This window comes from Idiotropiscis lumnitzeri, chromosome 1 (assembly GCF_059441095.1).
Source record: "Idiotropiscis lumnitzeri isolate Australia: NSW breed Sydney's pygmy pipehorse chromosome 1, RoL_Ilum_1.0, whole genome shotgun sequence".
Classification (NCBI taxonomy): domain Eukaryota; kingdom Metazoa; phylum Chordata; class Actinopteri; order Syngnathiformes; family Syngnathidae; genus Idiotropiscis; species Idiotropiscis lumnitzeri.
This window is the reverse complement of record NC_142391.1, coordinates 2,793,204-2,807,771: the sequence shown is the minus strand read 5'-3', so window position 1 is coordinate 2,807,771 and position 14,568 is coordinate 2,793,204. Positions and strand designations below refer to the sequence as shown.

General features: G+C 42.1%; 1 protein-coding gene across 1 annotated transcript; it reads right to left on the bottom strand.

The window, feature by feature from the left end:
* Positions 1-660: 660 nt before the first annotated feature.
* zfp36l1a (ZFP36 like 1 zinc finger CCCH-type a) lies at positions 661-7,197 on the bottom strand. Its single transcript, XM_088310386.1, has 2 exons — positions 6,965-7,197; positions 661-4,415 (listed from the first exon to the last, which is right to left on the bottom strand). The coding sequence occupies exons 1-2, from the start codon at positions 7,013-7,015 to the stop codon at positions 3,360-3,362; spliced, it is 1,107 nt and encodes a 368-aa protein (XP_088166512.1). The 5' UTR covers positions 7,016-7,197; the 3' UTR covers positions 661-3,359.
* Positions 7,198-14,568: the final 7,371 nt, after the last annotated feature.

Here is a 14,568-nt window from a genome sequence, read left to right as displayed (position 1 = left end):
AAGGTTAGTTAGCTTGTAACTAAAGTTACTAGCATATGTCACAAGACTATCAAACATGGCAAACATAAAAACGGTCTTGTGAAAAGAGTGTGTATCAAAGACTAAACACACTTTCATGTGAGATTTTAGCATTTGTCGAAACTGACCAGCATCAAAGCACATTGTGATGTGAGATGTTAGCATGTTACAGGTTAACTGAGCTCATTTCCATGCTAGCCGTTAGCATACGTCACAAAGACAATTTAAGCGCTCTTACACGAGACGTTAGCATGTCACAGACCAAGCATTTCTTGTGAAGTACTTTGAATAACTCTAGACTAGAGAACTTGGTGAGCCTTACAGCATTTCCTAGAGATGCCAGCACATCTCCCAAATACTTAATTGAACCTCGGCGACCATCAGTGCACACCTTTTCTGACAGATGTTAGCATATGTCTACTTCTACATAACCGACGGGAATTTAAATGGGCTGCCAAATGTTGTTAGCTATTTTAATGGTCTTTAATTTCAATTGGCAAAGAGCATTTAGTTTATTGAAGTGGATGTCTCTAGCATTAGCATACATGTAAAGTAGTTTTCATGGTAAATTGCGATGAAAATTCAGTGTTTGGGTCCCAAGTTACATCATTTTTCAACATTCCGACATGACGCAGACACACCTTTTCAACTTTGTCCGAAAAAATACGGGGTTTATTGACTTTGTACTGCAATCAATACTTTACAAAAAAAAAAAAGAAAAAGGCAACAGCACAGGACTGTAATGACAAACATGGCTGGAAAAAAATACATTCAACAGTTTTTGTCATTTTACTTTCTTTGTGTCCCCCCCCCCAAAAAAATCTTTTTTTTCTAAACGTGTGAAAGCAACAGGGAAAAAAATAAAAATAAAAACAGGTCCTCCATCAAACTTAGCTACTTGGAATGTACGCAAACGAGGCACTTGAACTCAATTTTCGTCAAGCCATTTGGTCGCAGCAGACTGGGTGAAGAGGAAGAACGTTATCCCCAAAAACAAAAACAAAAAAACAAAAAAAAGGACTTAAAAGCACCCGAGTTACTTCTCGAAAGCACTCGAAACATGTGTGGGTTGAAAAAAAAAGGCAAAAAAAAAAAAATCAACAAGTTTGTTCCGGTGGAATTGCAGTTATGAGGGAAGACGTGAAATAAATAATCAAAATGGCATTTTTTTTCCTTGTTGCAGTTAAAATTCATTTTGACAAAAAAAAAAAGTATAGTTGCAGAAGTACAATATATTAAACTGTGGAGAAAACAAAAGAAAAACAAAGGAAACCGACAAAATGTCTTCACAATCTTTAGATTAATATGGAAGATCATAATTTAACATAAAAGAAAATATATTCTATTGTTCATTATCCAGATAAATACAAAAATTAAACAACAAAAAAGAGAAAAAAAAGGCATATGATCACCAATAAATATGTTCTGATAAGTTAAATAAGCAGTGACAAGCAAAAAAAAAAAAAAAAAACCTTCTGTCTGGAAAGTTCTCAAATAATAATATTAATAATAATAATAAGCATAATAATAACATTAATAAAAAAATATTATCAAAAGGAAGAAAAGAGAGCTTGGAGATCTTGTCAAGTGAGGTGGCCAATGATGATCAGCTTAATAAAGAAAAAAAAAAACAAGCCAGTGACCAGCAACAGGATGAGAAAAAAAAGGGGGGGTGGAGGGCAGGGAGGGGGTGGGTGGAGACCAACTTCCAGTTCAAAAGTCCTTCCTGCAGACTCACCCGACATCACAATTACATAAGCACAGTAGTCCATTCACCCCCATGCAAAACACACAAACCCTGTCCCCTAGGCACTTTTTTTTTTTTTTTACAACTAGTCATCTTTTCAGGGTTGTGTGTTTTTTGTTTGTTCTGGTTTTGGGGTGGGAGAGGTTGTGGGGTGGGGTGGGGGGTCAAGAAGTGGGGCGGCTAGTGCAATACAGTCCCCCAGTTTGTTTTCCAAGGCCACTTGTGCTGCTACACATTCAAGAGCAAAAACAAACTAAAGAAAACTTGGCAGAAAATGAACCCAAAAAAATGATGGGAAGAGTCAATTCTCATGATTTTCAGTTCAATTCCTTTCTGGTGGTTTTTGCTTTTTTGGGGGGGGGGGGCACTGTAACACATGGCAGGGCACTTATTTTTTCGTTACTCCCCTAAAACGGAATAAACTGGCTGTGTACAGATTAACTGGATGAAATGATTTGCTGAAGGTCCCTAAACCTGTGAGGGTTTCCAAACTGAGGCACCGGGGCTCGAAATGGTTCACAATGAGACCTTTTTTTTTTTTTTAAATAGAGTCTTTGGGCCAAACATGATTTAGGAGCGACTTTTCGGGTTTCCCAAACTGGTGCCCTGGGCCAAAATGGTTCCCGGGTCATTTTTCATCCCACTATAGTTTGCATATGACCAGGTTTCACAAACTGAGGCAGTGGGGCCCAGAATGGGTTCTCGGGTTACTTTTTTAGGATTTCCAAACTGAGGCATAAAGTTTGACAATAGTTAGTTTGCAAATCACTTTTTGGAGTCACTCGGTTTCAGCACGGGTCCCAAACTGGGATCCTGATTCACTTTATTTATTTTAAAAAATAATAATTTGGGGGCTCAGGTGTGGAAAATAAATTTCAATTAACTTTTGGGCGATGTCCAAGTTTCACAAACAGAGGCTCAGGGCCTAAAATGGTTTATAAATTACAATTTTATTTTTTTTTTTTGGAGTCGTCCGGTTAGCCAGAGTGAGGCAAAGGTGGTCTAAAATGTTTTGTTGGTTATAGGGCTTCACAAACTGAGGCACGGGGTCCCAAAATGGGTCATAAGTCACTGAGGTCTCCCAAACTGAAGTTTGGGTGTGGGTTCACAATCGTTGCATCTCTGGGGCCCAAAATGGTTGGTACCTTTTGTTGCGGTTCAGGGGCCCAAACTTGTTTGATTGGTATGTTTTGAGGCTTCCCAAACTGAGGCCTGGGTACCCAAAAAAGGTTTGCCAGTCACTTTCTTTTAGGTTTCCCAAACTGAGGGCCTGGAGAGGCCCACTTTTTCTGGGTCGTAGATTGTCAGCGGTTGGCGGCGTTCCGCCGGTCAATTCCCAAATTCCTGGGGCATCTTCAAACAACCTCCCAATCCCGCATTCCTTACGCACAGGACAGCAAGCTGGTAAAAAGGCGGGAAAAAAAGACAGCCTTGATGGCCGGTGTGTAAGGGGGGGCAAACGTTGGGAGGGAAAGTCCTGCCCTGACCGACTACGTCCTTGTGGCGCCACCAAGGAAGGCACGCCAGCCGAGGCTTCGGGCCCCATTCTCCTTGTGTCCAAAAAATACAAAGGGGGCAAGATAAGGCATGCCGTCTAGTCGTCTGAGATGGAAAGGCGGCTGAAGATGGGGAGTCGGCGGGAGGTGTCGAGCGTGGGGGACTCGGAGCCACTCAGGCTGCTGCCGGAGCTGCTCTGGTAGCCCTCTTGGTCCGAGAGGGAGTCCTGCGGGCTGGACGGGGACTCGAACATCTGGGGCGACTCCAGCATGGGTCGGAAGTAGTAAGGCCCGTTGGTGGGGGAAGGGGGGGCGCCGTTGCCGGCCTCGAGGGCCAAGGGGACGCCGCCGAGGCTGGGCCCGAAAAGGTTGGCCAGCTCCTGGCTGGAGTAGGTGAAGGGGTTGCTGTTGGGCCAGTCCGGCACGTGGTCGGGGAAAAACATGGGCGGCGGGGTGACCGAGGTCGGGCTGTCGCGGAGCCCCGCTGCGCTGGGGAAGCCCGCGAAGCTGTAGCTGTGCTGCAGCCGGGGTCGCTCCATCTCGCCCGAGGTCGAAGAGGAGGAGGAGGAGCCGGAGGACGGGGTTGAGCTGTTGCTGGACTTGAGCGGGGGTCCGCGGCGCTCGTCGGCGTTGTGGATGAAATGGCAGCGGGGCCCGTAGGGGCAGAAGCCGATGGTGTGGAAGGTGCGGCACAGCTCCGTCTTGTACTTGGGGTGGCGGCTCAGGCTGCGCAGTTCGTGGATGCCGTGCGCAAACTGGCACTTGTCACCGTACTTGCATGCGCCGTTCTCCTCGAAGGGCCGGCACAGCTCCGTCTTGTAGCGGCTTGAGTTCACCTGGCCGCCCGTGGGGCTGGCCGGGCCCAGGCACTTGTGCAGGAGACGCTCGCCCGTCTCGGAGAAAGAGCGGTCGCGCAGCCGCAGGTGGTTCTCCTTGTTGTTGCCGCCGCCGAGTCCCGTGATGAGCGGTGAGTGCTCGGCCGCCTTCAGGGTGTTGAGAAACTGGTTCTGGTTGAACTTTGTACTGCCGCTGCTGACCGAGTGCCGCCGCTGGTACACTCCCGGGGAGCCCACCGCCTTCCTGTCCAGCAGGGCGCCGGAGACGTTGGCATGCGGGCCAGCCAGGTTGCCGTTGTAGCCCAGCAGCTTGTTGTTCTGAGAGGACACACAAAACGCTTTTATGAGCCGCGGTTTTTGCCGCATGGACAATTTGGAGTTGGACACCTCCGGCAATATTATTTGACCGACGTTCAACTTTTAATTACAATTGCGGTATCGGCCACAAGGGTGGCGCTGTCAGAAACACTCGTAAAACTCTCGAGATGTTATTTCTTACTCCAAACATGGCCGACCGTTTTGTGGATGTTGCAACATCTAAACTTTGGGTTTTTTTGTTTGTCTTAGAGCATCTGACCCAATATTCGATCCATTTTATGTACCACTTAGCCTCACTGAAGACATTACCACCATGAATTGATTGCTAGTCCATTCCATAGAGATTTTAACAACCATCCGCACTCACATTCACACCCAAGGACTCTTCAGAGTCTTCAACGCACCAAACAAGCGCGTTTTGGGGACGTGGGAGGAAACCCGAGTACCGGATTGCGAACCACTCGTCACGTGAGGATCGGGATTCGGACCCAGAAGCAGACAGGAGACGGACGTGGTGACGAAAAAGTCTTTATATACCAAAATTCCAAGTAACAGCAAGCAGGCCTGGATTCAGAACATGTGGAAGAAAGCTTGCCGTACTGACAATGTGCCACTGAGTAACTCCCTCTTCAATACTCTCAAGCATCAAGCCTAGATGACACCATAAAAGACCACATCTTAAAAGGACCTGGAAGAACCTTTATTTTGGCGGCTACGTTGGCCACCCCGCGGAGGTCCCGGGTAAAAGGCCAAGCGGGCACCCCCGTAAGGGTCTGAAGGGAAGGGATCATCCACAGAAAAAATTGACAAAGACTGACTAGGGCTTGAATAATGACTGGGAAAAGGATCAGGATCAGAATAATAGTTAACTAATTCTTGGCCATCTTCATAATCTGAGGGAAAATCCGACTCTAAAAACAACTTATCGGCCGGATAAAGATTATTGACACATAAAAAACAACTCCAAGTAGATGCAACAGGTAGGAGAGGCGAGGAGTCAACGAGGGAGCTTACACAAAGCGCGTGAGAGTGGTCGGCAGGCTGAGGGAGGTAGCCGGCGGTCTGGGGCTTGTGACGGCCTTTGCGACCCATTGAGGAGGATCGACAAAGGGATTGCCCAGGAAAAAAGTGAGATGATTACTCTTTGTTTGGAGATCGAAAGATGTTCAGGACCAGGTGGTGCCGTCTTGGGCTCGATGGGTTCCGTCTCTGTCCGCTGGGTCCATGAGTGGTCAGTACGTGCTGTCACGTGAGGATCGGGATTCGGACCCAGAAGCAGACAGGAGACGGACGTGGTGACGAAAAAGTCTTTATATACAAAAATTCCAAGTAACGACAAGCGGGCCTGGATTCAGAACACGTGGATGAAAGCTGAGACCCTCACTCAAAAAAAAGCTTGACGTGCTGACAATGTGTCACCGAGTAACTCCCTCTTAAATACTCAAAAGTATCAAGCCTATTTGACATCATAAAAGAACAAAGCATAAAAGGACCATCGCAACTGATACATTAATATGCCACAACACCACTCCCTGGTCGTACCGACAGACTTTAGTGACTTAGACAGACTTCAAATTCACGGTCATAAATCAGCAATAGAAAAAGAATGACATAACATTCTGGTCGACCAAGCTAAAAAAAATTAAAACATTTCAATTTGTGTTTTGACTTTTCATTTTACCAAAGAAAATCACATTAAAGTTGTTCAAACCTTGTTGCTTAACTTTACACACTTCTGCTATAATGAGAAAGTTCCTGCATTGCTATTTAATATCCCAGTATAGCAGATAATCGAAAAATGGAAATGTCTTCAAAAACAACAAATTGTGCCTGTGGTGGGTATCGCCACACCAATGATCAGAAAGAATGTTTGCCTCAATTCCAAACCAGGAAAACCCCTGTTAGCGCTCTTTTTTTTTTTTCGGGCCCCGGACGAGGCAGAGCGGATGCAGGCTGTATAGAAGAACAGCAGCTGGTCTGGCTGGTTGCCCTGGTTAGGAATGTGTGGCTGCTCTCAGTAGAATAGAGCACATGAGCTGAGAGGGGAGGCCAGCAGGCCCACAAAAGAGGCGGCATCGCTTTCGAAAGACAAAGTGGCCATCCCGCTGCACTTTTCTATACACTGAGAGAAGCGTGAGGGAGAGGCGGGGGGAAAGCAGCTTAAGGAGGGGAAATGGAGGGAAATCTCACACACACATTAACTCGACACGTTTATAACGTCTTTCTTGCTGGGTTGGACACATGTTAAAACAGTTTAATCCATGCCAGACAAATCTGGCGGATGATTACGCGAGCATGTGGCCGCGGCCGCTCCACCCCCCCAAGTGCTCGTTTGTGTAACAAGCACGCTTAGTTCGACTTTTAAAGTAAAAAAAATAAATAAAACGTCCATTACGTGTATACGGGGTTTGCAAACAAGTCGGGAGAACTTTATAAGTGGGAAAGCACGGGTAAAAAATGGTTAAAAGTGGAGCATGACAAATTAAATCACAACGAGGTCGTCGAGCGTTGCATTCCTCCACACAAACAAGCAAGGGGAAAAAAGTTACCTTATTGATTGCTTCGAAGTCGAAGAAATGCGACGCCACAGCTGTGGTCATCTTTGCAGCCAACAACTCAACAAAAAGTTACCAAATAAACAAGCAAACAAAAAAAAAAGCAGAATGTTTGGAAGTTGCGCACACGACTTGTTGCCGGACCAAGCGCGTGTGCGTGATTTTGCGGATCCCCTGCGTGTGCGTGTGTGTGTGCGTGTATGGATGTGTTATTGACCCTGCATAACTTCCCCCAGTGGCCCGCGCTCGCTCCGACATTTGCCTTATAACACTGCAGCAGGAGGAGCCTCGGGTGCTGGGCGTTAACTTTCTGTTAAACTTTTTCTCCCCGCCCGGGTCTCCTCCTCTTTTCTTTTTCTTTCTTCTTCACGCCTCCCGCGAGCTTTCCACACAAATGTGCACGCAGTGGTGGATGCTCGTGCTTGCAACGGAAACTGTTAATGGCACGCCGTGTGAGACAAACCGCAGTACAAAAGTGCTACAAACATGAACTATGTCTCCCTTTGGTAGGATTCAATGCAAAAAAAAAAATTTCAAAACAATAAGCAGACTTTTAAAGCAACGTTTGCAAAATGTGGCAAAGTGTGTTATGTAGTTTGTCCAAGTGGACTCTCCGTACAGCTCTAGCAGCATATTTTCCCTCCTTTTTTTCCAACCACTTCCTGTTTGTGCTCGAAAACTTTGTTGACTTCTGCGCATGCGTACATCGACCGTCATATTAGAAACATTTACTGTATCCGATCTTCGTAACCAACTATATTCAACTTTTTAAAATGTAAAACCTTTTATTCTGTTTGTGTGCTTGCCATGTATAATACTGAAGGAAACTAAAGTAATGTCTGGCCTTTTTTTAATTTTTAAGTTCTCAGTCAAACAAGTGAGAAAAGCTTCTTTGTTTTTAAATTGACAAAAATATAATACAAAAATCATGCAATCCAACTTAGATATTTCACATTCATACACAATAGTACGCTGCAAAAAGTGTGGAAAAATTAAAATAAAAAGAAAATAAAATCAAATAAAAACAAATCCAATTGGATAAATAGTACGAATTAACAGTTTAATCAAGGGTAACCGTGAGAGTTACTGTAAATATTTAGACAATTACATTTATGTGAAACTTTCCTAAAAAAAAATAACGGTGCTCAGTTTTTTTTTTTTACATCTTTGGCTTTGAAAACCAATATCAGCAAAATTTGCTGACCTTATACAGTGTATTTTTAATGTAATTCTCTAAGCACGTTATACTACAATTTTTGAAACCCCCATTCATCCTTCAAGGTAGTTTGTCCACATGGAGTTGCCGTTCGACTTTCCCTCCAATTTCGCTTCCACTTCCTGTTTCGTTTGTACCGCAAACAAACTTGCTTGCCAAGCTTCAAGTCAGTCATTTGAGTTTGTGTGTTTGTTTCCAGCAGTCAAGTAAGCCAAGGAGCTCTTGTAAAAACCTTAAAAGTTAGTAAAATTTTCAATAAAACCACATATCGGTGCAAATAATAGATTTATGGTGGGCTCTTGTTGTTTACGCTTGTGCGGGGAGCCACAGTGTTTGTCCTCCCCCATCAGTCACCGCTCTCTGTAATTAATTTACTCTTAATTGTTGGGCTCCAACATCACTGTTGGGACTTTCCAGCCAAGTCAGTTGGTGGTTAACTCCTTCCCAACTCCAATACTTTACATTTCACCACCTTCGCATCGAGCTTTGAAACTGTTTTTCCCACTTAGAAAAGCATGAAATTGAATTAATCTATTCCTGACTCAAACTCAACAACTTAACAACTTTAAGCGCGATTTTAATTTCTTTACTGTTGTGCAAGTGTAAAAATAAGTGACGTCCTTAGACTATGTAAAACTAAAAGCGAATTAAGCTCATTTTGGTGAAGTGTGGCGGAAGTGTCGCAAGTACAGGCTAAAGATAGCTTCATTCATCTTTGAAGCATTATTATTTTGTTTTTTGATTCCATTGTTTTTTAAAATAAGTTTAGATATGACAAGACAAAAACTTTTATATTCGAAAAATGAAGTTTTCCGGAAATTAGTAGCCAGTGTATGAAAAGTACAACCCCCCCCCCCCAAAAGAAATGTGTTTTTCACAAGTTAAAAAGCTTTAGATTCATAGAATTAGGTCATAATATTCCTACTACAAAAATAAAGTTCAATACACTTTTATAGAAAGTAGTTTTAGTATTGTTCCCCCCCCCCCCCCATGAAAAAAAGTTGCCGGTTACAGAAGTGTTATTTTGTCCTCTCCAAAATTTCCTAATATTACCAAAATAACATATTTTTCCCCTGCCTGTAGGCATTGTGCGGCCCTTTCCTCACGTGACATGGGTGTCATTCCATCAGGTAGAAGAACCTGATACTTGAGTGAGATCTGATTCAACCACAGTTACACAAGAACACTTCTAATAAAAGACACCAAGACTGTGAGTGAAACCTACACAATTGTACGCCGGTCCGTCCTACTCCTCCCCCATCATTCCACCCCCTCCCACCCACACGCACCTCTATGACGGTGCAGCCAGCGGCCATGTGCAGAGTCAATGTCAGGATTTAGTTACAGCACAGAAAAATTGAGGCAGGCGGGGGGTCAGAGGATGAAGAGGAGGGGGGAATTGCATAGTGGCGGGAGGGGGGAGGCGGGCAGGGAAGATTTATGGGGGATGTTTATGACTACACAGGACTGGCCTGAGGAGGTGAGCTACGAGGGGTGGGGTGGTGGGCAAAACGTTCCCTTTTCTTTGCCGACACGGGAGACACACAGGGGGGATGGGAGGGGGTGATGGTTGGGCGGGAGTGGGACGAGAGCTTTGTGGACTTTGTTTTCATCCCCCAGCCCCACCAAAAGCCTTCCTTGATTTACATAAGATGACCAAAGGCAGGCTTACGACTTTTTTTTCCTGGCGGGAAGGAAATGGAATATATATATATATATATATATATATATATATATATATATATATTGAAAACATTTTTTAGTAGTTTATTTTTTTAATACTACAACTTTTTTTTCCTTAAAATATAGTTTTTCTTATATTATACACATAACGACAACAATGGTTAGACTTTGTTATTGTAATATTGCGTTGTTTTTTTTTTTTTAAATAGGACTTGATTCTCATGAAATAAAGGTTGATCTTCATATAATATTTTATTTGCATCATCTAAAATAAACGTGGCGTCTTTAAAAGGGGCAGTCTTTGTATGACAAATTGATTTAGACAATAAATGTATTATGTTGGTTGCAACGCACTGTCAGCATTAATATAAACCTTCTGAACATAAATATACTTGCAAAAACTACATACATGTATTTCAAAGACCCTTTCTCAGCCATTGGCATCGTCGCAAGTACCGATACCTGAAAATAATCTGATACCGATACCTGGCATCGGTACTCGCGCATTGCTTGTTAAAACCTGTCGCTAATAGTAATATAATAATTTAAAAGCTCAACTAGTGAAGAGCAAAATACAACTTTTTGAGGGGGAAGCTAAGATAGCCGGCCTACTGTGCATGCGCTCGCGAACGTGTCAACTTTAACATACGAAAAGGGTTTTACGAGCAGGCCTGGAGTGCTTTCACAGACGTCACTCGTGCCAGAAATCACGTCTGCGCTTCAAAGGCCCGCTCGTCCATTGATGGGGCGGCGTCCGGCCCCTTGGAAACTCCAACATGGCTCACTTTTTGTACCATTTGTACTGAGCAGCCGCAACGGAGACGCGTCTTTTATATTTTCTACGTCGCAACAAGTTCAGTTGAACCTTTTGTGGTTGTCGTTGCACTTTTCGCTCCCAGAACCCACAAATGAAAGCAAAAAATATCGCATTGTTATGCTAATATTGAGTGAGGGTTAAAATTTTAATATTATCAGGAAAAAAATATCCTAACCCAAATTCAGTCTGGTTAGAATTATGAATTTTTCACAAATAAAGTTTTTTTACTGGAATAAACTTGTAATATTATGAGAGCAAGTAGACATTTTATTGAGATGAATGCATGAAGTTATTTGATTAAAATAACAAACCCCTCTGGGAATTTTTTTCCCCCTCCTAAGTAAAAAGTCATATTACTAATAATATTACATATCAAATATTTCTCCCATTAGATTCCAAGAAAAAAAATGAGAATTTTTTTTAGATTTATTACATTTTTTTCTGAATTTTTTTTAATATTATAGAAATAGTCTTAAGCTTCCGAGAAAATTTGAGAAATATTTCATATTGCGACAATAAAATGGAATTTTCTTTTTCAAGAAAAAAGTCCCAATAAGATTACTCAAATAAAAATCACAATAAGACAAGGACACGTCTCAATATTATTAAAAAAAAGATAAAGACTGTGTAGTGACTGAAGTTTTTTTTTTTTCCAGACTCACGTTTTCGACACGGTTGCGAGGGATTAATCGAAACGGGTCACACAATGTTGACAAGTAGTTACACGAATGACGGAAACTTAGCAAGTTTTTGACCTGGCGCTCTTGTTTACGCCGCCGTGCGCTGTCGTGCCTTCTCGATTCTGTGTAACTCCCTTCCGAGCTTTCGGAGGAGGCACCTGTTTCCTGACAAAAAGAAAAAAAAAAAAAAACGGGCCAGCTCTCTTAAGGAGATTGCGTCAGATGTCCTCCTCTTTGCCAAGATGGAGCGTTTCCAAAACGGCCGTGACGCACGACGACAACAAGCAGCTCGTTGACACTTGAGAAACTTTCTGCAAAATCCCACAACGCTGTCGCAAATCCATTTGTGAGACGCTCAAAGGCAAAACTTGTGATGATTGATGACTACTGTCAATAAAATAAATACAATTCGTAGACTTACAACGTTAAGGTCACAGTGGCAGTATGATTTTTTTTAAATTGCATCAGGAAATTGTACGTAGGAAGTCGTAATATTTATGAAAAAATTACACAAGATCGTAGTTGGATTATAGTGTCGGATAAAATCTTGAGTCTTCTCATGTACACATTTTTCATACATTAACATTTTTTCCTCCTAAAATTCTCATTCAATATTTACAATAGTTATTTTACTTCTCATTTTATATTATTTTGGGGTAATTTTAGCATTTTTTTCCCATCCTATTTTGACTACAGGGATGAATCCATAAATCAACAAGTAATTGATTATCAAATGAATCGATAAATATTTGTAATAATCAATTCATCATTTAGAGACCTTGTTAAACTCAGTTAATTTGACCTTGAATATTTTTGATGAAAGGGATGAAAATTAAATTGATTATTAAAGTCAGCGTTAGTCACAGCCTTCATTTTGACGTTAATTAGCGTTTTAATGGGTTTTTTTTAAATAAATGAACTTTTCACAATATATTCTTTGAAAATTCCACCTTGTGTAATATTTTAATTCAATTTTTGGATTTTTAAAAAAATTGTTTTCTCATACCATGATTTTTCTGACTGCACAATATTTTAACATTCATTATTTCAAAATAGGTTATCAAACTATGACTATTTCTTGGTATATTAGTTCCGTAAAATGTTCTTGTAATATCTTTCATGCACAACTAGTTTGGGGGGGGGGGAACTCAACAAAAAAAAACGTGCTTAGTAGCTCTTACTTGGGCTTTGGTCACATTAAAAAAAATCTAATCAAAGTGTTTTTTTCATACCCTTTAAGATTTTCTGGAGCATGGCATCAATTTGACACGCTAATCGGACTCACTCTCACCATCCAGATTTGTCTTTTTCTACGGCTCGATGCCTCATGAACCCGTTGGCCTTAAACTATCAGCCCAGCACAATCCAGCGCTTGCTGTTCAAGCATTTTGCGGTCAAATCATATTGTAACTGAGCAGCCAGGACAGCCTTGTGTTGTCTGCATTCAGGCCACACTGGCTCACTCACCGCTCGCTTTCAATTCCATTTTGCGAGGCGGGCTCGGCCTGAGCTCGCTGATAAATGACGGGAGTGGGATGACAGGGTTTTTATCTTTGCAAGCAGTAGATGAAAGAAACACACTGGGGGGGGTGAGGGGGGAGGGGAGGGCGGGTCAGTGAGGGAGGGGGGTGAGGCGGAAAACACCTGGCTGCAGTTGCAGCAAATGGTCAACAGAGGGCAGCTTTCTGCCTGTGAGTGTGTAATGCAGCGTTTTCCTACCTTTATTGAAACAAGGCACCCATTTAACAGAACTCGCCAGACTCTCCGGTCCAAAAGGTATTATTAATTCATCACGTATTTAATAAAATATATTTATTTATGTATGTGTTTGTAAAGTTGTTTACATTACAAGGCTCCAGACTGCCCGTAAACTCCTTAGCTTTGAGTCTGTGCGATCAGTACATTTTTGGATTATTACCTTTGGAAATGACTATGCATGTATATGTTTTCGTGCGGGAAAAAAATTCTGCTTCACACTTCAGAAAATTTATCAGTAATGTCGTAAAAAAAGAGTAGAGAAAACTTCAAAAAAAAAAAAAAGTTAGTCTGGAGGAAGGTTACGTTAGTTACACACACTTTAAGTTGGTAAAACTACGTTAGCGAAAATCCGTCATGAGCTTTCAAAGTTCATTTTAAAAGTTTTTGCTTAACCCTCGTACTGAAAATGTTGGGTAAAACTGTCGTATGAGAACTTTATTTATTTTAGTTTATTTTTTATTTTTAATCTTGCACACGACAAAGACTCCATGTATTAAAAAAAAATTAAGGAATTAAAAAACAAACAAACAAATGAATAGAAACGAACACACTAATTACAACTAACTATCCTGAAAAATACCAAACTAATATAACCCTGAATTGTATTATTCGCAATAAATCAAGTTCACCATTTGATTTCATGAGATAAGCGGACAAACTGCAAAGTAAAAGCAACAAATATTACCGGACTCCAGATAATGTAAATGCTCAGAGGAGGGCCAGGTGACAGAAGGAAATGGGTCATCTTTGGCCCTCAGGCCGTACTTTTCACACCGCTGATTTAACTGATCTTAAATAGCCGACGATATCCAAGATTAGACATGCGGGTCAAAGCGGCGTTCCTTTGACCCGCGTTGCGTAACGGCGACACACTAGCGGCCCTGCGTGATGCACGCACACGCTTTTATTTTTTAATTATTATTATTTTTTTTTTAAATCAACCGCAAACACAAACACTGGCGGCGCGGTCATCTCCGACGTGCGTCGCACCAAATCCCACATTAGGCAAACCACAGGCTCATGAAAGAGCGTCTTAAAGAAGAAATACGGCCCTGCGGAAGATAAAATACACTCGGCGGTTAACGGCCTTCTTGATGAATGCGATGCAGTGATATGGCGTCTCGCAATGGATTAGTTCGGCGTTACTTCATCCCCTATTAAAAGTGATGTTTATATAACTTCCGCCTTTTTCTCAACCAACATGTGAGGAGCAGCAGCAGCGGAGCGTGACTTTCAAAATACTTCCCAGTACAGCTGAGTGTTCAACACCAAATAGGCTGATTTGACACATTTGGCCACAGTGCTGAAGAAAATATGATCTTATCCGTATTAGAACTCGCAGGACATTTCAGGTTTTTATTAGGTACACATGTTCAAATGAATTCAAAGAATACTGTATGCATTCACATCATTTAACACAGGAGTGGGCAAACTTTTTGACTGG

Coding starts and splice junctions, on each gene's coding strand:
- zfp36l1a (XM_088310386.1), bottom strand. CDS start 7,015: ATGACCACAGCTGTGGCGTCGCATTTCTTCGACTTCGAAGCAATCAAT. Junction 4,416..6,964: donor ACTTCGAAGCAATCAATAAG/GTAACTTTTTTC, acceptor GTGTCCTCTCAG/AACAACAAGCTGCTGGGCTA.